Source organism: Microtus pennsylvanicus, chromosome 13 (assembly GCF_037038515.1).
Source record: "Microtus pennsylvanicus isolate mMicPen1 chromosome 13, mMicPen1.hap1, whole genome shotgun sequence".
In the NCBI taxonomy this organism is placed as follows: domain Eukaryota; kingdom Metazoa; phylum Chordata; class Mammalia; order Rodentia; family Cricetidae; genus Microtus; species Microtus pennsylvanicus.
Genome location: NC_134591.1, coordinates 75,264,803 through 75,287,597, shown reverse-complemented (window position 1 = coordinate 75,287,597; position 22,795 = coordinate 75,264,803). Strand labels below are relative to the sequence as shown.

Sequence of the window (22,795 nt, the reverse complement as noted above, 5' to 3'; positions counted from 1 at the left end):
AAATCCAAACAGGAGTGCTTCCTCAACCTAAAGATGGCGTCCTTGCATTATAACCACTCCGCCAAATTCTTGAAGGAGTTGACATTGTCCATGGACGAGCTGGAGGAGAATTTTCGCAGTATGTTGAAAAGTGCAGCTACCAAAGTCACCACAGTGTTAGCCACCAAGACTGCTGAGTACAGTGAGATGGTGTCACTCTTCGAAACCCCGAAGAAGACCCGGGAGCCCTTTGTCTTGGAGGAGAACGAAATCTATGGGTTTGGCCTTCCTTCCCCTCGATCCGACACTGTGAAGCTCATCTTGAACATAAACATTGAGTCTCCAGTTGTTTCTATCCCGCGGAGGCCTGGGAGTCCTGAGCTGCTGGTGGGACACTTGGGACAGATATTTATCCAGAATTTTGTGGCAGGAGATGATGAGTCCAGAAGTGACCGCCTGCAGGTGGAAATCAAAGACATTAAGCTCTATTCTTTGAATTGCACTCAGCTGGCGGCCAGAGACAGTGCTGGACCGGAAGTCAGTCGGACGTTTTGCCCACCCTCTGGGTCTGCCAGTGCCAACAGTCAGGAGGAGGCTCACTTCACACGACATGATTTCTTTGAATCTCTGCATCGAGGCCAAGGTGAGAAGCAGAGCCGAGTTTTGAGTGTGTAGTGTAAAGGTTCTAAAGCCAGCTGCTGTGTGTGTGTCCTGAAAACAGCACAGCCCCTTTGAGGGTTATCTCTGGATAAGGTGTGGAAAGTCACAGTGCTGTTTTAACAGCTTCAGGGAGGCCTGGCGTGGCTTTACTGTCTCTGGACAAATAAGAGTGTGCTTGAGTGTTGCCCTTTGTTGTTGGCTGAATGCGTTTTCCAGAGGTGCTTCAGTGGATGGATGTAGTGTGACCTCATTTCATATACTCTTTCTATTCTTTTGTTCTAAGGTGTTCATTTCTCTTAGTTAAATATTGCAGCCTTGGGTAGCACAAGAGATGAATGTAAACGGAAGGGAAACTTGCTCTCTGGGTGTTATGATCTTCCGTTGCTCTGCTGTCTTCTAACAGGACCCGTGCAGGCTTCAAACAGTGATGTTTTCATGTTTGTATTCTTGGAGCAGACAGTTAGACCCAAGCAGTCCAGCTCCAGAATCAGGGAAGTTGAAGAAACTAATGCTTTTGAAAATGCCTGTGGTTCTCAGAAGGTCCTTCACTGATGCATTTGGATTTTGGAGAGCCAGCCTCTGGACTTGAGTGTGCTAGGTGTGCACTTGGTCACTCCTGCATTTTCATGCTTACCATACAGTTTTCTCTGGAATAAGGTGTTCAGTTAGAGTTATGTCTTAAGGCCTCTTGAGAAGGCTGTTGTCTGTCTGTGAAAGCTGAGGGAGGAGGCAGTCTGGTTTGGAAAATTGGCTTTTGTGGCTAAGAGAAATGTAAGATAGTCTGTGGCCTTCGAACTGTTTTGCCAGCTTTGCTATTTCATATTTTGAAGCTGTCAAGCAGAAAATGTCATGAAAATACCTTCTTTTCCCCTCGTGTAAACTTGTCTTGTGGTTCTGCTTGTTGTGAGTCTTTTTCTTTGTTGTTATTGTTTGTTTTTTGTTTTTTGAGACAGGGTTTCTTTGTGTAGCTTTGGTGCTTGTCCTGGAACTCACTCTATAGAACAGGCTGCCTCCCAAGTGCTGGGATTAAAGGCGTGTGCCACCACCATCTGGCATGTTGTGAGTTTTGGTCTCAGTTATAGACTCAGACCAACCCAGCATCAGAGAATCCCTGGGCTTCATTTTATATACAGGACACTTGATTATCAATAACAAACCAGGTATTAGTGTTCATGGTCTGTCATTGTTGTTCCCTTCTGCCAGCCTTTCATATCCTGAACAACACCACCATCCAGTTTAAACTGGAGAAGATCCCTATCGAGAGAGAGTCTGAGCTGACTTTTTCCCTCAGTCCAGATGACCTGGGGACATCCAGCATCATGAAGATTGAAGGAAAATTCGTCAACCCAGTTCAGGTAAATAAACACAGGATTGATTTTCAGGTCAGGGCAGTTGAGATCCAGTCAGGTGGTGTTCCTTGTCTGAGATGTGGGAGGCCTGATGTATTTTAGCTTTTGGAACTTTGTGTATTTAGGACATTTCCAAACCTTTCTGGTCAAGCATCTCTGGTCTCTAATTTGGCGTCTGAAATGCTCTTAGGTTGGTAACCTTTTGAATGTTGGATTAGTTATCGGAAAGCGTCAGATTTCTGGGGTATTTTGGATTTCAGATTAGGGACATTTAGTTGGTGTTTAAGTTTTATGCATGTGACTGGTGTGTGCATGTGTGTGTGTGTGTAGTGTACTGTGTATGTGTCTAGTGTCCAAGTAGGGCCTGATTCTGTGGAACTAGAGTTATGGATGATTGTGAGCTACTATGTGATTGTAGGGAATTGAAACCAAGTCCTCTGCAAGAGCAACAAATGCTTCTAATTGCTAAGCCATCTCTTTAGCCCATCTGTATTTATTTTATATTTATATTGTATATAGTACTCAGATTATAATAGTATGTATTTATGTATATTAAGCATTGGAAGGAAAATATATGTTGTTCTAATAGACACGGAAGAGCTCTGTAGCCCAGGCTGACTCTGAAATAATAATCCTCCTGACTCAGCCTCCTGATTGCCAGGATCGCTCATCAACATGGTATCTATCCTTTTGTCATCTCATTTTGTTCCTGGGCAGTGGCTTTCTTCCTATGTCACAGAGGAAGAAAGTGGATCTCTAATCCCATGCCCAAAAGCCAGTTGCTTCTTCCCAGGAGAAAGCCATTCTCACCCCACTTTGTACGCACTTAGACTAACCTGTAGAACAGTGTGATCTGAGCCATCAACAGAATTGGGCTAGATAGCGTGCGTGTGTGTGAGCTGTGCATGTACCCATTCTCCTTCATAAGTGACATTTTTTTTTTCCTTTCTGACTTCACAGTACTAGAGGAAAGAGTAAGCTTAGGAAACATGTGTCCTCAGAATCTTAGGGCAGTTGACCATCTGTCAAGACCCTCTGTCAGTGTAGCTGGTGACGAGTTGTCTTTCAGTGGCTCTGAAGTAACTCAGGACCACGCATTTCTATCTCCGTTGGAATATGTGGCTCCTAGGTATGGGTATTTGGGTGAGAAACCTTCCCCAGTTCTCTCTCTAAATTAAATTTTTTATTCTACATGTATGGGTGTTTTATGTGCATGTATGTCTGTGAACCACATGTGTGCCTAGTGCCCACAGAGGCCAGAAGAGGTCATCAACTCCCTTGGGACTGAAGTTACAGATGGACGAGAGTATGGTGCTGGGAATTGAACTTGGGTCTTTTGTAAGAGCATCTGTTGTGTGATGTTTTACTCTTTTTGGGCTCTTTAGTCTTTTGACTTTTTTTGGACTTCTCACTACCCAGCTCTCAAATAAATCACACAGGGAGGCTTATTCTTAGTTATGAATGGCCGGCCATAGCTTGGCTTGTTTATAGCCAGCTTTTTTTTTTTAACTTAAATGATTCCATCTACCTTTTGCTCTTCCCCCCGCCCCCAGCTTTTTCCTTATGTCTGTATATCTCACGTTCAGTCTTAACTCTGGCTTGCCCTGATGTCCTTCTCCCTCTTTCTCTCATTGCTCCTCCTCTTCCTCTTTTCTCCTTCTATTTATCCTCTCTGCCTGCCAGCCCCACCTATCCTTGCTCCTGCCTTACTGTTGACCATTCTTCTCTTTAGACCATCAGGTGTTTTAGACAGGCAAAGAATACAGCTTCACAGAGGAAAACAAATGCAGCCTAAACAAAAGCAACACACCTTAAAATAGTATTTTACAGCATTGGCTGTTGTTTGTCTTTCTGAACGTGTTTCTGCCATGAACTACACAGGCTTCTCTGGATTCTGGGTCTTTTCTTGGCTCTGCTTCTCTTTTGCCTAGACTGTCACAGATGCTGTCATGCACCTCCGGTTACATTATATCTGTCACACAATGTCTGCATTTGACGAGGGTGTGTAGGTGGAAAGAGCCTGATCTCTTCACTTGTAAAATTCCCTGTCAGTCATTTCTGTTGCTTCATTCCACTAATGAACTCTGTGGGGATGAAGATTAAATTAGGGGTTATAGAACGGTCACTTTTCAAGTCTGTCAAAATTTCTCTATCTATGAGTTGGAATCCCTCTGTTAATTGCCCTTAATTAGTAAAAAAAGATGTACTTGAAAATATTTTTAAATAAGAAATTCTAACTAAAAGAGAGTAAGAAGCTGGGGGTGCAGCTCAGTGACAGTGTTTGCCTATCGTGCTCAGGGCTCTGGGTCCCGTCCCAGCTCCAACAACGAACACCGAGAAAAACATAACTGCGGGAGAGCGTCATGGTTTGAACAGTACCTACAGTGCTGCCTGTCCCGCCGACTCTGCTGTAGTGTACAACCTCACATTCAGTCCTGTGCTGTGCCCACATAGACTCTTGGAAGTCTCCTCCTTGCTTTCTGCAGTTTTCAGTGTGGTTAGAAAGAGTAGCTTTGCCTTCTCAAGCATACAAGGAACACTCACATGTTGATGTGCATAGATTATTCTGCAAGGGACTAGGGAGAGCCTCATGCGTAGAAGTGGGCGGAAAGAAGAAAGGATGAAAAAGAAATGATGGGCCTTGATGCCAGCTCACAGAGAGCCTCTTGGTAAACAGAAACACCAACTGGGAGTTCAGGGTCTGTGTGATAAGAATAGTGTTGGGGACTGGAGAGGTGGCTCAGTGCCTAGGGCCACTCTCTGTTCTCCAGAAGACCTGGGTTAGGTTTCCAGCCTCTATGTTGGGCAGCTGCCATCTGCCTGTAACTTCACTGTGGGGTGGTATATGGTGTGTGTGTGTGGGGGGGTCTGACTCTTATAACCTCAATGAGCGCCTGCACTCCTGTATAGCCCCCCATACACAGAATTACAAATCCATTTAAAAAAATGATTCTGGAGTAACTGGGTTGTTCCCTTTGAATGCAGGTGGTGTTAGCCAAGCACGTGTATGAGCAGGTTTTACAGACGCTGGACAACCTTGTGTACAGTGAAGATCTGAATAAGTTCGCAACCAGTACCCCATCCTCCCCCTGCCCTGCCTCCCCCTTGCCCCCTCTCAGTTCCTGCGGAGAACCTTCTGTGGCGAGGAAGGACAACGGATTGTTCAGCCACTCCAGCTTCTCTAGCACCTCCCAGAAGTCCTTGTCTGTGAAGGAAGCCAAAGCCTTCACTCAGATTCAGGCCAACTTCTGTATATCAGAGCTGCAGGTTCAGCTGAGTGGGGACCTGACTTTGGGGGCCCAAGGATTGGTGAGCTTGAAGTTTCAGGATTTTGAGGTGGAGTTCAGTAAAGACCATCCGCAGACCTTATCCATTCAGATTGCCCTGCGCTCGCTCCTCATGGAAGACTTACTGGAGAAGAATCCAGACTCCAAGTATAAGAGCCTGATGGTGTCTCGAGGGGCTCCCAAGCCATCTAGCTTATCCCAGAAGGAGTATCTCTCCCAGTCCTGCCCTTTGGTGTCCACTGTGGAGTATCCCGACATGCCTCGGTCTCTCCCTTCCCACATGGAGGAAGCTCCTAATGTCTTTCAGCTGTATCAAAGACCCATCTCCACATCGCGGAAAAAGCAAAAGGAAGTTCAGGAGAACAGCTACCCCCTGACCCCACCTCCTTCTCCCACAGTGGACGAGCCCAAGCTTGCTGGGAAGAATAAATTTGACGATTCCTTGGTCCACATCAATATATTCTTGGTGGATAAAAAACACCCAGAATTCTCTTCTGGTTACAATCGCATTAACCGGAGCGTCGATGTTGACTTTAACTGCTTGGATGTGCTGATCACCCTGCAAACCTGGGTGGTGATTCTGGACTTTTTTGGGATTGGTTCCACTGCAGACAACCATGCCATGAAGGTACCACCCGAGGGCCCTCTACAGAATGTGAAGTCGGAGTCCAGCACTTCCATGGAGTCTGAGCTCCAGGAGCCCGTGAACTCCAAGCTGGATCTCAAGGTATCGTTACACTCTGAAGATGAGTTTGAATCATATCTAAATGTGAGCATTTCCATTTGTCCTGGCAAAGAGCTATGTAGTCTCTGACTGTCTGCTGAGAAATACAGACATTAGTGACATCAATGTCTTGGAAAGGGCTTTGTTGTAAAGTTCATCTGGAGGCAGAGAGCATATGTAGTTTAAGCATCTTGTCTTTCCCCCAGCTATGTGATTCCAGGGAATCCTTTTGTTTTTCTTTTGTTTTCTCACTGCCCGTCCGACATGAGGGCTGTGTGCACCATTAGCCATGAGTCTGTGCACGGTCGCAAGCTTCTTCCATGCAACTTCTGTGCATGGCTTCCTTGTTAGTTTCCTACCCTCTCACAACATCACCGACTGTCATTGGGCTCACCGTAGCGAGCCACAGAGTGCAGTGCGCAGTTAGATGGCCTGTGGGAGTCCTGGCCCTTGTACTGTAACCTGTAGCTGTGGCCTGGGAAATGAGGGACCCTCTTCCCCTCAGGCTTTTTCATCAGCAAACTGGGTGTTGTGTTACAGTGCCCATATAGAGGGTGGTCCCAAGCCTTAATGTGCGCCGCTCCACATGGTATATGGCACATAGCAAGTATCCAGTGAATGGTTGCTGTCACGGTTTTCATTATGATATGGATTGCCATGCTTGAAACTTAATCTTGATATTCATATTGTAAATATTAAAAAAACCCATAGGGGTAGCATTTAAGACTAGATTTAAGGCAGTCTGCTGTGTGATGGAACAGTAGGCAGGTATGCCAAGTTGACTGCGAAGGGCAATACAGGCATATTGTAAGTTCTGGCACCTGTGCAGTAGCAGCTGGTCACTTCTGTATGCCTGGGGAGGAAGGTCTTTATCTGCATGTCTTGGTGCATGGGGTCTTGCATGCACTACTGGGAGCAGCCAGGAAGGGAACTCTATTTCCCCACGTTGGTGTTCTCTTGCTTCTCTAACTCACAGCAGGCTTCACTCCTCTAGAAGGGGACACCTGGGAGGAGAGATAGGAGCATGAGTAGGGTGGGGAGCTGTTCAGTCTCTTACTTAGTTGGCTGAAAAGCCAGCTCTGTCTCTTGCTCAGCAGGTGGTGAACACACTACTTGGCTGCACTCTGAGGCTCAGGGGCATTGGGCCTAGCAAGGTGACTGGAAGTGGCAGTGTTCAGCCATTCTATGGTTGCATTTGATATGCTATAAAGGTGGCTCTGCCTCCGGAATCCTTCCCCACTCTGGTAAGACGTGGTGCACTCCTGGGGGCTTTGTTTACACTGCTGCTCTAGGAGCACAGGACCGTATTTATTTTTTAAAGATTTATTTATTATGTATATAACATTCTGTCTGCATGACAGAAGAGGGCACCAGATCTCATTATAGATGACTGTGAGCCACCATGTGGTTGCTGGGAACTGGACCCAGGAGCTCTGGAAGAGCAGTCAGTACTGTTAACCTCTGAGCCACCTCTCCAGCCTCACAATGTATTTTTTTTTTATGTATTTTTTTTATTGATAAAAGGAGAATAAAGAAAAGAAAGAAAAAAAAAAACAAATTTCCACCTCCTCCCAGCCTCCCATTTCCCTCCCCCTCCTCCCATTCTTCTCCCCCTCCTCCCACCCCTCTCCCCTTCCCCCCACTTTTCTCCCCCTCCCTCTCCAGTCCAAAGAGCAGTCAGGGTTCCCTGCCCTGTGGTAAGTCCTAGGTCCTCCCCCCTCCCACTGAGACAGTGGAGCTGATCTACTGGGAGCTCACCAAGGCCAGCTGGACTGTGACTGAAAAAGCATGGGATAAAACTGGACTCTCTGAACATGACGAACAATGAGGGCTGATGAGACGCCAAGGACAATGGCACGCGGTTTTGATCACAATGTATTTTTTGAGACATGAATTTTTGAACATTTTTATTATGATGGATTTGTAATATATCACAATGGAAGAAATGAGTCATGACCTTCAATATTTCCTCCACTAAAATTCATCACATCACCTGCATTCCCTTTTCACTGGAGTCTTTTAAAGCAGATTCCAGGGCCGTGGAGATTGTCCAGCGGGTGGAGGTGTCTGCTGTTAGGCTTGATGATTCACATGGTAGCAGGAGAGGTCTGACCCCTGGAAGTTGTCCTTGGACCTCCTTGTGTATACATGCATGCTTACACACACACACACACACACACACACACACACACACACGCACGCACGCACGCACGCGCACACACACACACACGCACACACACACACACACGATTTACCTTTACCTTTCTGAGCCTGTCCCCCATTCTCACTCATTCTGTCCTGCTGCTTCTTGTTCCCTCATTGACTTGCTTTTTGTTTTGTACCTTGTGTCCTAGGTTCATTCGCTTTCTCTTGTGCTGAGCAAGGCCACCAGTGAGCTCGCTAAAGCAAATGTGTCCAAATTAGTAGCACATGTGGAAATGATTGGTAAGTGGGACAAAACCAAACACCCACGATCTTGGTAAGTATTCCAACACTCAGCACGAAACTAGTTGTCCTCACACACCAATAAGGTGCACAGCAGTGGCTTGATGGTGGTATTGGTATGGCTGTCATTTTTGGTTGTGGTCCCAATCCTGGCTTTGGGATCAGCATTGTCTGGATGGCTTATTACAAAGGCAGGTAATGGTACAACTTTCTCCCTGTTCCTCTCCCATCTCATCCCAAGGGCCCCTAGCATCTATCTGTGTAGTGTGCCCAGATAAATTTTTTTTTTGTTGTTTAAATTGGGATAGTTTTGAGAGTGAAATGGGGAGAAATTAATAATTAGATCTGGAAGACAGTCAGGTCAAGAGGCTGTCTGTGGAAAAATGGGACAAGCTCATTTTGTTGGTGCTGAGTAGGGGTGCTGCCAAGAGAAGGTGTGGTTTCTGCAGCAGGGGATGGTAGCAAAGCTGACCTCTTTCTGGTGGGCTTTTGCAGTTGGAATTCTTACTAGAATACTATGTTCTAAGTGATAGGGTTTATAAAGCATGAGCTCAAACACTGCCCTTCATGAAGGAATGTGTAATGCAGTAGGAAGACCAAGATGCTGACACTGTCATGAAGTCAAGAATATCACCTGGAGAAGAAATGAACTGATACAGAGGTCTTGTGCCTGGCGTTATTTTAGAAAAGCATCCTACAAGAGTGATCTTTAATAGGGAGAATCATGGCAATTTTGTTAGTAGACATTAAGTATTAAAAAATAAATAGATGCCTTTGAATCCCTGGGGAGCTGACCTGGCCTGCCAGAGGTGTATGTATACCTTGGTAGTCATGGTGACAGCTGTGTAAAGTTATGATTGGTTTTGTCCTGTAGAAATAGCAGTTCAGTAACTGCCCTGGAACTTCCATGAGAACAGGCTTCAACCCCTAGGGATCCACCTGCCTCTGCCTTCTTAATACACCAGCCCCTGCACCCTTCCTGGCATTATTGGAAGGACCATTTTATGCTCACCTTCCAGTACACGTGCCCTAGCACCCATCTCCATCCTCTCACCCCGGGCTGTGCCCCTGGCAGCAGACTCACTTCCAATCTGTGTCAGCACCGTCGTCCCCACGCACAGCTATTTTCTTCTTTTGTCAAGTCACTGCAAGCCACTCAGTGTTGCTTGAGCAGCTGACACAGGCACTTCCTCCCTTGTTGTTTTATTCCTGTTATGAATAGACCTTGTGATGATCCTCTCACTTGTAACCAGTGCTCTGGTCTATCTGCAGCTGCCAGCGTATTGTTTAAGTTGGAAATGCATTAGTTTGATTTCTTTCCCGTGGTAGATGTGCCTCTTAGTATGCGGTGTTGCTGGCTTGTGTAGACGTTGTCGTTTAGACTTGTTCAACTCCTTTAGACTTTGACATTGACACCCTTAGAAATAGCACATCAAAGGTTTTTCTGGGGTCTTGGCATCTGGAAATTTACCTCTGACATTTAGTTTGATTAAAAAGTGGAAGTCTGAGGCAGGTGCACGTCTGTTTTAATTGAGATGCATTAAACACTTTTAGAATTTGTCCATAATTCTGTGTTCTAATTTTAACACTATAGAGGGAGACCTGGCCTTGCAGGGAAGCATCGGGAGCCTATCCCTGAGTGACCTCACGCCACACGGAGACTTCTACAGAGAGCGCTTCACCACAAGTGGAGAAGAGGCGCTCATCTTCCAGACTTTCAAGTAAAGCACGCATGTCATGTCTTCTCTCTGGCTGTGTCAGGTCACCTGCTGTAGAACATCCACATTCTCCAGCTCTGTCGCCATCACTGCTGGTTGCAGTCCCTTTTAAACGCTGTTTTACATGTCTTTATTCTCTGTGTCTCCCACAGTGTGTGTATGGAGGTCAGAGGACAGCCTGCAGAGCTGCTGCTCTCCTCCCACCATCTGGGGCTCCAACCCTGCTCACCAAGCTGGTGACAACTCAGTGTTTGAAATTCTTATTGACTAAACAGTGAAAAAAATTTTACTTTCTTAAGTAAAATTAAAAAGATCTAGCTTGTGAGGAGTCCTGATTTATATTGAATTTTATTAAAGAAGATTTACATTGGAGATAATTTAGTGTCATGAGCATATGGGATAGGATTGAAATAATCCCAGTTATCAGAAGACCACGGTTCTGTCAGTTCCTTCCAACGTGTTGTGTGACCTGAAGCAAGTCACTTAATCTCTGTTCCACCTTTTCTCTGTCTGTAATGGGAGGCCTAAATTGAACAATCTCTAGGCTTCCATATAGCACCGAGCATTCTTGCCTGATTTCAGCCTGAGAGCCCTGCTCACACTGAGTTATGTGAGTGTGCTCTTTTTGCTCATAAGTGTGACTTAACTGAATTCCTGTTGGATTTTGGAAGGTGGCTTTTGGCCTATCTGCTTCCTTTAAAGCATGGTTTTCCCGGATGAGATTTCCAGCTTCTTGAGAGGTATTAGAAAGCGCGGTTGTACAGTCCCGCCCTTCAGTATTATGCACAGTCAAGGCTTCTGTTCAGCCTTCTCCCAACTTTTAGTGTGCTGAGAAAAATGGTCCCCCCAAACCATCTGTGGGCTTGGGATGTAGCTTACTGGAAGAGTGCTTGCTAGTTTGTGCAAAGCTCTGGGTTCAGTCTCTAGTGAACCCCCTAAGTTCACTCTCCCCTGGTTTGAGAACTTCTCATTGTGAGGTTGCCACACTGCTGAGAATTTGACGTATTGTGATTTGCTTATTTTATACACGCCAATGGCATGGTTCTACAACAAAGGAGATGATTAGTGCTATCCCTTAATTCTTTGCTTGATAGAAAGGTGCTTTCCTGGGTAAATACGAATTCTTCCCCCGCTGACTGTGTCCTGTGTAATCATTTCTTTCTTGGCATCACAGTCCATTAGATTCTGAGTGACTGTAAAAGTCCTCTGTTCATCTTTGAATCTACACACGACATGACTGTCTACATTTCACTGACGTAAAAAGGCAATTTCTCTGTTTTTCAGAAATCCCCTTTCCCTAGAAGCACTAGTTCTGCTGCTTCCATTTCTCTGTGGCTTTTAAATTACTCCCCAAACCCATATTGTCACAGGAGCAGCTGCAGTCCCTTACAGCGGGGACCGGAGGGGCTGTGCAAGGGCAGCACTGAGGTGGCACTGGTGTTTTCTGGAGGTGTAGTGAGTTTTGTGCTCAGCAGTGTCCCCTGTTTGTAGCCTTGGGTGTCACGCACCACACTTTTATTTAATGTCCTTATTAAATTATTGACAGGCTTGTTTTAAGGGTTTTCCATTTTAGTAGCTAAAGATTGGAGGGGAATCCCTTAAGTCAACTTTAGTTTTCTTCTAATACTCAAATCTTGCAGATGTCTTAGTCCTATTTTTTTTCCTAATTTCCAGGTATGGGCAGCCAGACCCGCTGCTCCAGAGAGAGCATGACATCCGTGTGAGCCTCCAGATGGCCTCTGTGCAGTATGTGCACACACAGCGCTTCCAGGCAGAGGTGGTGGCCTTCATCCAGCACTTCACTCAGCTGCAGGATGTCCTAGGGCGCCAGCGAGCTGCTGTTGAGGGCCAGACGGTGGGTAGCCAAGTTGCCTTTTCATGTTGACTGATCCATAGAACTTTAAAAAAATTGTTTCTTTTATTGGAAATACATTTTTTTTCATAGAATGTTTTTTGATTATGGTTCTCCTCTCCCAGCTCTTCTTACTTTCTCTCTTGTCTCTTCCCATCTTGATTTATACCCTTTCTGTCTACAGTTAAGAAAACAAACAGGCATCTAAAGAATAACAGTGTGGGGTGTGTGCATGTGTGTGTATACATGTGCTTGCTTATGCAGGCACAAAGAGGCATCAGAGGTTGACATCAGGAATCTTACACAATCGTTTTTGACCTTTACATGTGTGCTGTGGAATGCATGCTTCCACCCAACACATGGGTGCATGTGTACACACACAGAAATATTAAATAAATTAAAAAGTCCTTTTATGGGTGTAGCTCAGTGACACACTAGGTTTAATCCCTAGAATGGCCTCTCTCCAAGCCCTTTTGTACTGCAAGGTTGTATTTTTCTCTTAAAAGTAGCACAGAAGGGCTGGAGAGCTGGCTCAGTAGTTAAGAGCTCTGGCTACTCTTGCAGAGGACCTAGGTTTGGTTTCCAGCACCTACATGGTGGCTATTAACTGTCTGTAACTCCAGTTCCAGGGGATTTGATAGCCTCTTCTACCTTCCTACATACCAGGCACTCATGTAGTACACATGTACATTCAGGCACACACCTATGTGCCTTAAATAAATTGCTAGGTATGGTGTTACACACGTTTCTTGTTACTCCCTGCACTTGAGAGGCAGAGGCAGGTGGATCTCTTGATTTTGAGGCCATCCTGGTCTACAGTATTGAAAAACAAACAAACACCAAACTAATCAAACAAATTTAAAAGCGGTACAGACCTGGAGAGATGACGTAGTTGGTAAGATAAGAGTCCTTGTTACATCACACATGTCTCATAATCCGTTTTCTTCATTATCATTGTAAAATGATTTTCCCATTTCTCTTATGATTTATTCTCTAATCTGTAGGTCATTTAGGAGTACGAAATTAATTTCCAAATATTTGGGGACTTTTCATTATTATTTTGTTTCTTATTCTGATTTACTCTAGTGGCCACAAATAAACTATTATATTCTTTAATTGCTATGTAAGTTTATGAAAGTTTTTCATCCCCATGGATGTCTGATTATAAAATTGGGGAATTAACTGAGCCTCTGGGCACTTTCCTTTCTTACCAGGTGAGGGACCAGGCTCAGCGATGCTCGAGAGTTCTTTTGGATATTGAGGCTGGTGCCCCCGTGCTTCTCATCCCAGAAAGTTCCAGATCAAATAATCTGATAGTAGCAAATTTGGGCAAGTTGAAAGTCAAGAACAAGTTTCTTTTCGCTGGCTTTCCTGGAACCTTTTTGCAGGATAAGGTGAGCCCTCAGCATCTGCAGCTCTTTAGTTTAGCTTGAATTTGGATGTGAACTGAAAAATCCCCAGTCCATGGCTCAGAGGCTGCTGTTACCTTCGAGGCCCATGGCTGGAAGATTTCTTTAACATCTTATTGACATCTCAACTAACCTTTCAACTGCAGTAGTTTAAGTGTAACCCTCATTAAGTGCAATGAACTTGTTTCAGCCAACAATCCTGAGGGTCCAGTCTTCTATTGGTTACAGTACACTCTACAAATATAAAAGCATCGGGGGTGGGGTGGAATTGCCACCAAGCCTGACTGCCTGAGTTCAGTCCCTGGAGCCCATAGGGGAAGGAGAGAACTGACCTCCAAAAGTTGTTTGCTGTTGCCCACGTGTACCCATACTCACACATAGATCATGCACCTACATAGTAATAGTAAATTAAAGAAGAAAGACATTCCTTTCTAGATGGGTAGTTTCCTGATTTGGTCCCGTTTTTACCTGAAGACTCTTAAAACTATCGTAGTGGTAAAATGTTAAATGGTGTCCTGCTGCAGATGGAAATGACCTGGACATTGTTGCCTGTCGTGTTTGAGGTCCTCGGCTGAACCTTGCCAGCTAACAGCCAGTTAGCCCCAAAGCTGAGCAGGCCTTGGAGACACTTTGGTCCCCTCACTGGTGTCTGCCTTCCCGGATCCTGAGTGACATGTCTAAATAGCAGATGCCCTGCTCAGTGTGCTCTTACCATTCCTTGCTGGTCTTCAGGCCCTATTCTCTCTGCTTATTTGGTACAAACTCATCTTTAGTGTGCGGGAAAAAACTGACTGGAATCCCGCCAGCTGTGCGTATTTGTTGTCCAGCAGCTACTAATGTAGGAAGGAGATATGCCTCAAGGAGATGAGTGTAAGGTTTGATTGTTAGCTCATCAGAACAGCAGAAACAGCAGTAGGTAGCTGACGCTTGTTGGACACCCACTGTATGTCATTTGGTGCTAACTCCTCTGCATATAAACGAAACCCTGTTTCTTCATAGCACTCCTGACACCAGCTGTGTGTGGGCTTCCCTACCCCTCTATTTTCTGCCTTTGTAGAAACCTGCTGGGAGTCAGGTCAGTCATGGTGCAGCTGCCTGAAGTTAGCCAGCTTGGGCCCACTGTGGACACCAACCACAGGTTTAGGTGGCTTCTGATATGCTTCTGACTAACTAGTAGGGTTCCCACAATCTCTCCTCAGGTCCAGTAAGTTGCTGTAACAGCTCATAGAGCTTGGGAGAAGCACATTTGCTGGCTCCTTTACAGGGGTCGGGGGTTGAGGGCTGAAGGCATGGTGAAGAGTGAGATGCATAGGTGTGTAGGGCATGGGTGTTGTAGGGTGAGGAGCACAGGGACTTCCCTCGCATGCATTGGAGCATGCCCTTCTCTTGTGTATGTCTCTAGCGACTTAGTAATGGTGCGCCCAGTGTGCATGCTCTGTTGATGAGCCGGCTCTTTATCTCTAGTCCTCTCCCTTCCTGGAGGTCCAGGAGTCACATAGTGGGTGGGCTCTTTGGAATGTGTCTTTCATATATCTTTATTTGAGGTCACACTAAATGCTTGAGGCAGGGGGTCACCTGTAGTCAGAGATCTAGTTCAGTCACATTGTTTTGTTTCTCTCCCTTTCCAGAAAAAGGAATGGGCTCATTGTCTGCATCAGATGTGTCTGTGTCTGAGCTAACAAGTGTGCTCTAAAGTTAGCCAAACTATTTCAAGATGTTTTTTTACAAAAAGATTCCTATTTTTGTTCAGCCAAATAACAGCACAAGTTATAGCATTTTAATGATGAAACTTGCCTGCCTTTGTTTTTGAGGATTTTATATTAGGTGACTGCACCTACAAAGATTACCTTTTCTTTAAGGCACAATGTAGATGCTTCTCTCTCCCTCATTCTCCCCCCTTTCATCTCTTGGTTATTTTGAAAACAAAACAAAACAAAAAACCCAACCTTATGGCATTCAGCAGTCAGTTCATACTCATGTACTTAAAATAGAACCAAATAAAACTAATCAAAACCCCTAAATGCTGTTGCTTTGGAATGCCTCACTGCTGGAGAGGCTTGCTTCATTACTTTGTGTGTGGTTGCTTTGGGAAATTACTTCTTGTCTGAGTAGAGGAGCTTTTCTTAGGACTGTATCAAGAGTCTTTTTAGCCCTGGCTACTGCTTCCTGTATGACCTTACTTTATATCCAGAAATCCTAGGGAAGCTGCTGTGTTACCCACTCGTGGTTGTTGAGTGGAATTCCATAAGGCTGTGTGGAGTGTGTCACTTGTGCAGACAGATCTCTGTGATCTGGTGCACTTAGCCGTGCAGGTCGCCTCTCCTCATACAAGCCCAGTGTTGACTGACGGTCTCTGTGTTGATCCTTTCCACGTTGCGTTTACTTTTGCCTCTTGATATTCTTGCTCATGTGAAGTGAGTCTAATGCGCAGTCCAGCGGCCCAAAAGCAGCAAATACTCCTGACGCGGAGCCTGTAGATCGCCTGAGCACGTGTGCCCTCAGCTTTTATGACCTCCAAATGTGGAGACACTTTCCTATAAAAACCCCATATGATAGAAGACATGTTTGGATTTTTGGCGTATTCTTGCCTTTTCTTTTTCTCAACCATAGCTTGTGCTTAAACCATAATTTCTAAGGCAGAGTTGCTCAAAAGCCTGATCTTCTGAAGCCGTTGATTTATTTAAACTAACGACAGAGAGGATGTAGAGGGAAGTGAAGTGGAAGACAACAAATGCTGCCTGCAGTTGAGGTCAACAGAGCACTAGGGCTGTTTTCATGTGGAAACATTTATAGGATAGCATCTACCTAACAATCTTTCTTGAAAAATGCAGGAAGTTTGTGTTACCGTTAGTTGTAATTACTGCCCAAGAAGTGGAGAGATCACAGGGTTTTCACCTTTTATAGTCCAAACAAAGCTGAGGAGTCAGCCTTGTAGTGGTAAGCAGCAGAGAACCATTGCTTTGCATACCACCAGCATGCATGTCCCGTGATGCACAAGCCACACACAGACAGGGCTCTGAGGGGTCCTGAGGACCCGGAGAAGTTGAAGCACTGATAATAGGCTCACTCTGTGGAATCAACTAAAAGCTCTCAGCAAGAAAAGAGTCCTGTCTTTCCACAGAATCCCAGGGTTGGTTTTCCTCCGTGTGAGCAGGAAGCTGACATGGGTAGCTAGCCTCCTGTTTGCCTTCTGTTTCATTTCTGTGGTTACTTAGATAGCAAATATAGTACATGTGGGGAGACCAGAATGCATAAACTTCTTCCTGGGGTAATTCTGTTGTAGTCATATTGCCCGCAGATACTTTTTGTTTATATCCCAGGCTGGCTTCAAACTTTCTGTGTAGCCAAGGATAGCCTTGAATTGTTTCTACTGCTATCTGGGTTTACAGGTGTGTGACAGCACATCCAGTTTATGGGTGCTGGGCATCCGGCTAGGGAAGCATTTCCATACCTAGGCGCCTCTGCAGTCCCCTAGGCATATTATTTTTTTAAATTACAGTAAGCTTCTCTCTTCCCCCAAAGCAGTAAATCTATTTTATGGTTGAGAAATTTGCTTTGGTTAAATTTGACTGAAATTGGTATTTGTTCTTGAGCCAAAAGACAGTGTCTTCTTGCCACGCTGCTGTAGCTCTCAACAGGAATGTAATCTTTGGTAACATTTTTGAAGAGGAGTGTATGAGGTGGTAAGTGTCATGGCCACCACTTTCTTGTCCCTGGAGTCTGAGGGCAGTGGGTCTGCTGCAGTCTTTGAGAACTTAGGGACTAGGATGCGGTTTCTGAGCCTGTGAAGGTCCTGCTACCCCCTCATCTCTGCCTTCTAATTTCCTTTCATTCCTCCTAGGAATCTGTGCCTTCAGCTTCTCCAACAGGCACACCCAAACGCAGCGTGAAGAAGATGACAAGCGCAGAGGATCCCAAGGGGCCCCATGGACAGGGGCTGTTCATGACGCCTCCTGCAGGAGTGGGCCTTGGCAGCCTGAAGAGTGAGTTTGTACCCAGTGCCTCCATCAAGCAGCGAGGGCAGCAGGCCATGCCACCTCTTAGCCAGAGTTCCAGCAGCCCAGGTAAGAGAAGACGAAAGAGCTGCGCAGTGCAGGTAGGGCTGTCCTGAAGCCCTTCTAGGCGCTCTGTGGACCGTGTTGACCTGGCAGAGGCTGACATGATGCGTTGATGTGATGGAGACTGACATCTGTGCCGTGACCAAGCAGGCCTCATGCTGCTTTTGAGCATGAATGTCTTATGTGTGTTTAGTCTCAGATAACTTCTAAAGTAGATTCATTTAGATGGGATAGAGAGGAAGAGGGTTTCAGTTATTTGTGGGACTCTTACATTCCACATGGCTCCCAGAAGATGGTGACAGCCCTCCTAGCCCTGTGTCCTCATAAGCTGTTATCCAGACCCCGTCCTTGCAGGCTGCTGTTTTGTTCCCCAGAATAAGATACTAAGATTGGTGTCAGCCAGGCTTAAGGATAGAAGTGCTGTAAAATGACTCTGTGGTCTGAGTCATCTTGCTAGGGGTACTCTTGGTTTTGATTTTTATCTCCTTCCCTCTTTGGGCTTTTCGGTACAGGGCTCTATAAGTAACCTAGGCTAGCCTGACCTCTACATTCTGCATCTTCCTCTCCAGTGTTGGGGTTGTGACTCTGCCATCTTGTGACCTGGGCCTAATCTTTGCTCTGGAGTTTTCAGTCTGTTGCTGATGGATGCCATGTTGGAAAGGGAGGCGCTTCTCTGAGGAACTCAGCTGGGAGGGAGGCATAGTATACGGGCGGCTGAGATGAGCCCAGTGAGGCTGCACCGTGGGCAGTGAAGGGTGGCAGCTGAAGGAGATTCTGATTGCTTTTGCTAGATAGACCTGAGGTCTGGTGGACTCCGTGCAGGACCTCGTAGTCCTAGAGGTGAGACCAAAGAGACTAATGGCTGTGCTGATGAAAGAGAATTTCGTTCATGATTATGCCTTTTTGTTTTTCAATGTATCAGTGGACCAGATGCCACTGTGTTTATTTGCATGGACTTATCCTTGTAGCACCCTGCTCAGCGTTTATCTCCCCTTCATGGGAGGGAGGAGTGAAAGGCTTAGAGAGATGAGGTAACTTGGCTTGTCATGTGGCTAGTAGGTGGTAGAGCAGGATGGTGAGTTTTGGAAGGAGACAGTTGACGGGTGTGACTCTGTCTCTGAACTCTGATGAGTGTTGTGACTCACTCTACAAGTGGTTAAGACAGTGACAATTAGACATTATGCAGCCTGACATAAGTGGATGCCTTTAAGAAGAGATGGGGCTGGGCTAGGGAGATGGCTCAGTCAGGGGAGGGCTCACACACAAGCGCGAGGACTGGCATTTCATCCCCAGCACTCATGTTAAACAGTAACAGCAACAGAACTGGGCAAAGTGGCATATGTCCATAATACCAGTGCTGGGAAGGCGGAGGCAGGGGGATCCCTGGGACTTGTTGGTCAGCCAGTCTAGCTGAGTGGGTAAGCTCCAGGTTGTGTGCTCAAACTATTGAGGAAGACAACATAAGACACTGCCCTTTGACTTTCACGCACAAGTGAATGTACATGGGCATTGTACAGGTGTATATATATGAACTTGTATAAATATACACAGAGATTTGGAATGTCTTTCCAGGAATATGCCTGTCCCAACATCATTTCTCCTACCCAGTTGATGGTTTTTACTAAAATTCTCTCATCAGTGGTACCTGGCCTTGGATGAAGGCTGTGGTTTTCACACTGTCTCCACGTGGTTCTATGTTCTATAGCTGTTCCTATAGTCTCTCTGAGGCCATGACATTACTGTTCTACACCTCTCTCACAGATTAGCTCGGCTCTCATGAGTTTTATATATTTTTTAGTGCAACCATCTCATCAAGAACTGATTACCAAGCTCCTACTTAATGCTAGGTGTTAGAATACTCTGTCCCCTGTATAGATACATACAGTTCCTCCTAGAGTGGTACTTGGTAAACATGGTATTCATATGTTATAGTACATGTTATGGGAAAGACAGAAGAAATTGAAGACCTGACGTAGATCGAGGTAGGTAGGTCATGGTACTGATGAGGCTTTCCAAGAAGCAAAGAGTGTGGCCTTTTTGGAGATGCGAAGCACTGGAAACCTGAAGTTTGGAGAGCAAATGGGAGAATGGCTTGTGATGAGGTCAGACAAGTGGGCTGTGGGGCTTATGTAGGGCCTTGCAGTCATTTGCAGGGAGGTTCCAGAGTTTTGGATTAAACATAGCCCCTGAAGTTTCTAAAGGAAGAGAACACTTCAGTCTGCTTCTTTTTTATCTAGGTATTTTGTGGAAAGAATGTGTAATTATGCAGGTACAATGGAGAATTGTTTGTGGAGGTGTTGTAGGCAAGGGTGAAGGTGGTTTGGGTCTGATCAGTGGTAGCAGAAATGGTTAAACATGGTATGTGTTTGAAAAAAGAATTCTGCTGCTGGGATGTGAGCAGCTTGGCTGGTGTGGAGGGCAGGGCAGGCAGCGGCATGTGTTGGACCCAGAGCTGGATACGATGCATGTTGGGCTCTTGAGGCCATGGTTAAGGCCTCATAGTTGATGGCCACATTTCTGAGTAGTGCAGAGCAGGGCAACTGACTGTGAATTTCAAGGACAGAATGAACGAACTTTGATCCTGTAGTTTGCTGAGGCCCCTCCCTTTCTGAGTGCTAATTTTGTCCTTGCCTCTTTTTCCTTGGATACTTGCAGAAGACCATGTCTGTCTGCTGGATTGCATTGTCGTGGATCTGCAGGACATGGACATCTTTGCTGCAGAGAGACACCCCAGAGAGGGCTCTCAAGCCTCCGACAGCAGTAGTGGGGACCTGATCTTCCCTTCCTATTTTGTGCGCCAGACAGGAGGAAGTCTCTTAACTGAGCCTTGTAGGCTGAAATTGCAGGTGGAGAGGAATTTGGACAAGTGAGTGTTATCTGAATACCTTGTAAGCAGAATCTTGGTAGGTTGGAATCAGTGCTGTAAGGTAAGTGAGGAGCACTTCTTCACCATGCAGAGTGTTAATGGAGTCCTTGCTGTGTGCTGGACACACAGACATGTGTGGTGGAAGAGGAATTGCTGCCATCACAGAGCTATGTTTTGTTGAGGAACATAGGAAGGTGGTTAGATGGCTCTAACTTAGTGTTTGACTCGGGGACTCTTCTGCAACCTTGCCTTGACAAAGAAGAAAGAGTTGGAATTTAGCATGTGTTTAAGTTGTAATAGGGAGGTAGTGAGAGCAGGCAATGAATGTATCTGGAAAAGATGGGCATTTGGACCTCCCTACTGCTGACTCCCTGGAGTCCATTTATTTTGCATAACTGCCCAGGTGCAGTTTTGCCCCATCTATAAGGGAGCCCATTGAAAAAACCTCCTAAAGACTAAGGGGCCGGTCCTGATTTACTCTGTAGTTAGCCTCATGTGCAGGAAGCTTGTGTCTGCAGTTCAGAGCAGTCATTGATTCAGTTCTCACTGGCTTCATAACTGCCTGGAAAACTTGATGATCCTAGACCAACAGAGTCATGCTCAGGCCCAAAGCTTAGGTGTGTATTTAGTAAGGTTGCAGCCTAGGTTATGCTCCTGCTTGCCTGATCCACACTGGAACCCTGATTACAGTTTATGACATCTTTCATTATGGTGCTTTGGTGTGGGAGAAGCAGCATTTTGCATTTTAACTCCAGGGAAAGATAAAAAGTGTCTAGATAGCAATCAAAGAGCTCTGCTGAGGCTGTAGATGGCTCAGTGGTTAACAGAGCTTGCTGCTCTTCTGGGGAACCCAAGTTTAGTTCCTATCCTCTATGCCAGGCAGCTCACAACCACCCATAACTCCATCTCTGGGGACTCTGATGCCCTTTTTTGACTTCCATGAACATCTGCACACACATGCACACACACAGATGAAGTAAAATAAACAAAACCCCCAAAAGATATTTACAATGAGGACACTTTAAAAAGTAGCCTCATTAAATAGCCCTGTTCTAACCCACAGGTTTGGGCAATTCACTTCATGCCATGCTCTCACTGGGACCTATTATGCCAGAGCTCCCTGGCTGGTGTCCAGTTATGGTTGGCATGGGCTCTATTTGATGAGCCTGGCTTGGCCAGCCTAAGAGCTTCTTATTTAGGAACTGAACTCTTGGTTTTCTTTGCAAGCAATGTTTTTAAGATGTGCTTTTCTTCTTTGCTTCTCTGAACTTCTCCCCTTCCCTTTGGTGCTGTGTGGGGTGGCAGAGCTCTTTGGCCCAGTGGGAACCCACCCTCAGGTGTACTGTCCACTCCCCACCACGAGCGCACCACATGACAGTGCTTTTCTGTTGCCCGTTGTTGATTGCTTTATTGGTCTTTAAAACAATGTTGTGGAACTAGAGAGATGGCTCAGTGGTTAAGAGCATGTTCTATTCTTGAAAGGCTCTGAGTTCGGTTCCCAGCACCCATGTCAGGTGGCTTCTCTGAAACTCCAGCTTCAGAGGCTCCCTACCTCTGGCCTCCTTGGATACCTGCACTCAGCATACACCTTACCCCTGACCCCTCATGTATATTAAATAAAACAAAACAAAGCAGTTTATTGTATATAGGTTTTCCCTTGCAGACAAGTCAAATTTATTTACTTATTTTTGGCAGTTTTGAGATCAAGGCTAGGGACATAGTACATGCTAGGCAAGCCCCCTACCATTGAGCTATATCCCTAACCCTAGAGCAGGTTTTTTCTTTTTTAAATATAGCATTACACATCTTTCTCTTTAAATCACAGCCTTTGAGTTCATATATTCAGACATTGTGTACGGAGGACCCATCATGCCTGTTGCACCCATGGAAGGCAGAGGGAGCTCTTTAGTCCTAGCATGAGGCATGTGCGTCCCAGCAGCCTTGGGCATCTTCAGTCTCACTGCTCCCCCAGGCACTGTCAGGTGTTGTCCTAGTGAGTGTCCTCCATGCTCAGGAGGAAAGACTTGTTTCTTCTTCCGTCTACCATGGGAGCTGGAGCTACGAGCTGGGCATCTGATCTATGTTACTCCCTCAACTGGAATAGTTAAGCTATTTCTGACTCTTGTGAGATTTTCCTTATTACTAGGCTAATTATGAGACTGAGGCAGGAGGATTGCTATGAGTTAAAGACTTTGGGCCACAGTGTGAAACTGTCTCATAAACAAACAAGCAAACAAATTCAAAACCAAAATAAAACTTGAGGCTGGAGAGATGGCTCAGCAGTTTTGAGCACTGGTTGCTCAAAAAGGACCTGGGTTCTATTCCCAGCACCCACATGGCAGCTGAAAACCACCTATAACTCCATATCCAGGAGATAGGTATTAGGAATATTTCCTAACAGAACCTCTCTGCCGGTGCAAAGAACTCCAATCAAACCAGATTAGACTG

At 45.7% G+C, this 22,795-nt stretch overlaps 1 protein-coding gene across 6 annotated transcripts in view; it reads left to right on the top strand.

Annotated features, from left to right (window-relative positions):
* Vps13d (vacuolar protein sorting 13 homolog D) overlaps window positions 1-22,795 on the top strand; it is a 256,944-nt gene that overhangs the window by 40,763 nt on the left and 193,386 nt on the right. For all 6 annotated transcript variants that reach the window (XR_012907550.1, XM_075946687.1, XM_075946686.1 and 3 more), the window contains 9 exons: window positions 1-622; window positions 1,843-1,994; window positions 4,974-6,002; window positions 8,354-8,444; window positions 10,039-10,165; window positions 11,837-12,017; window positions 13,229-13,408; window positions 17,265-17,487; window positions 20,137-20,347. The exon at window positions 1-622 is cut by the window's left edge and continues 1,592 nt beyond it. Coding sequence is in view for 5 of the 6 variants with exons in the window: in XM_075946687.1 (XP_075802802.1) it covers window positions 1-622; window positions 1,843-1,994; window positions 4,974-6,002; window positions 8,354-8,444; window positions 10,039-10,165; window positions 11,837-12,017; window positions 13,229-13,408; window positions 17,265-17,487; window positions 20,137-20,347 (2,816 nt within the window). In the remaining variant the exon portion in view is untranslated. The remainder of the gene's footprint in view (window positions 623-1,842; window positions 1,995-4,973; window positions 6,003-8,353; window positions 8,445-10,038; window positions 10,166-11,836; window positions 12,018-13,228; window positions 13,409-17,264; window positions 17,488-20,136; window positions 20,348-22,795) is intronic.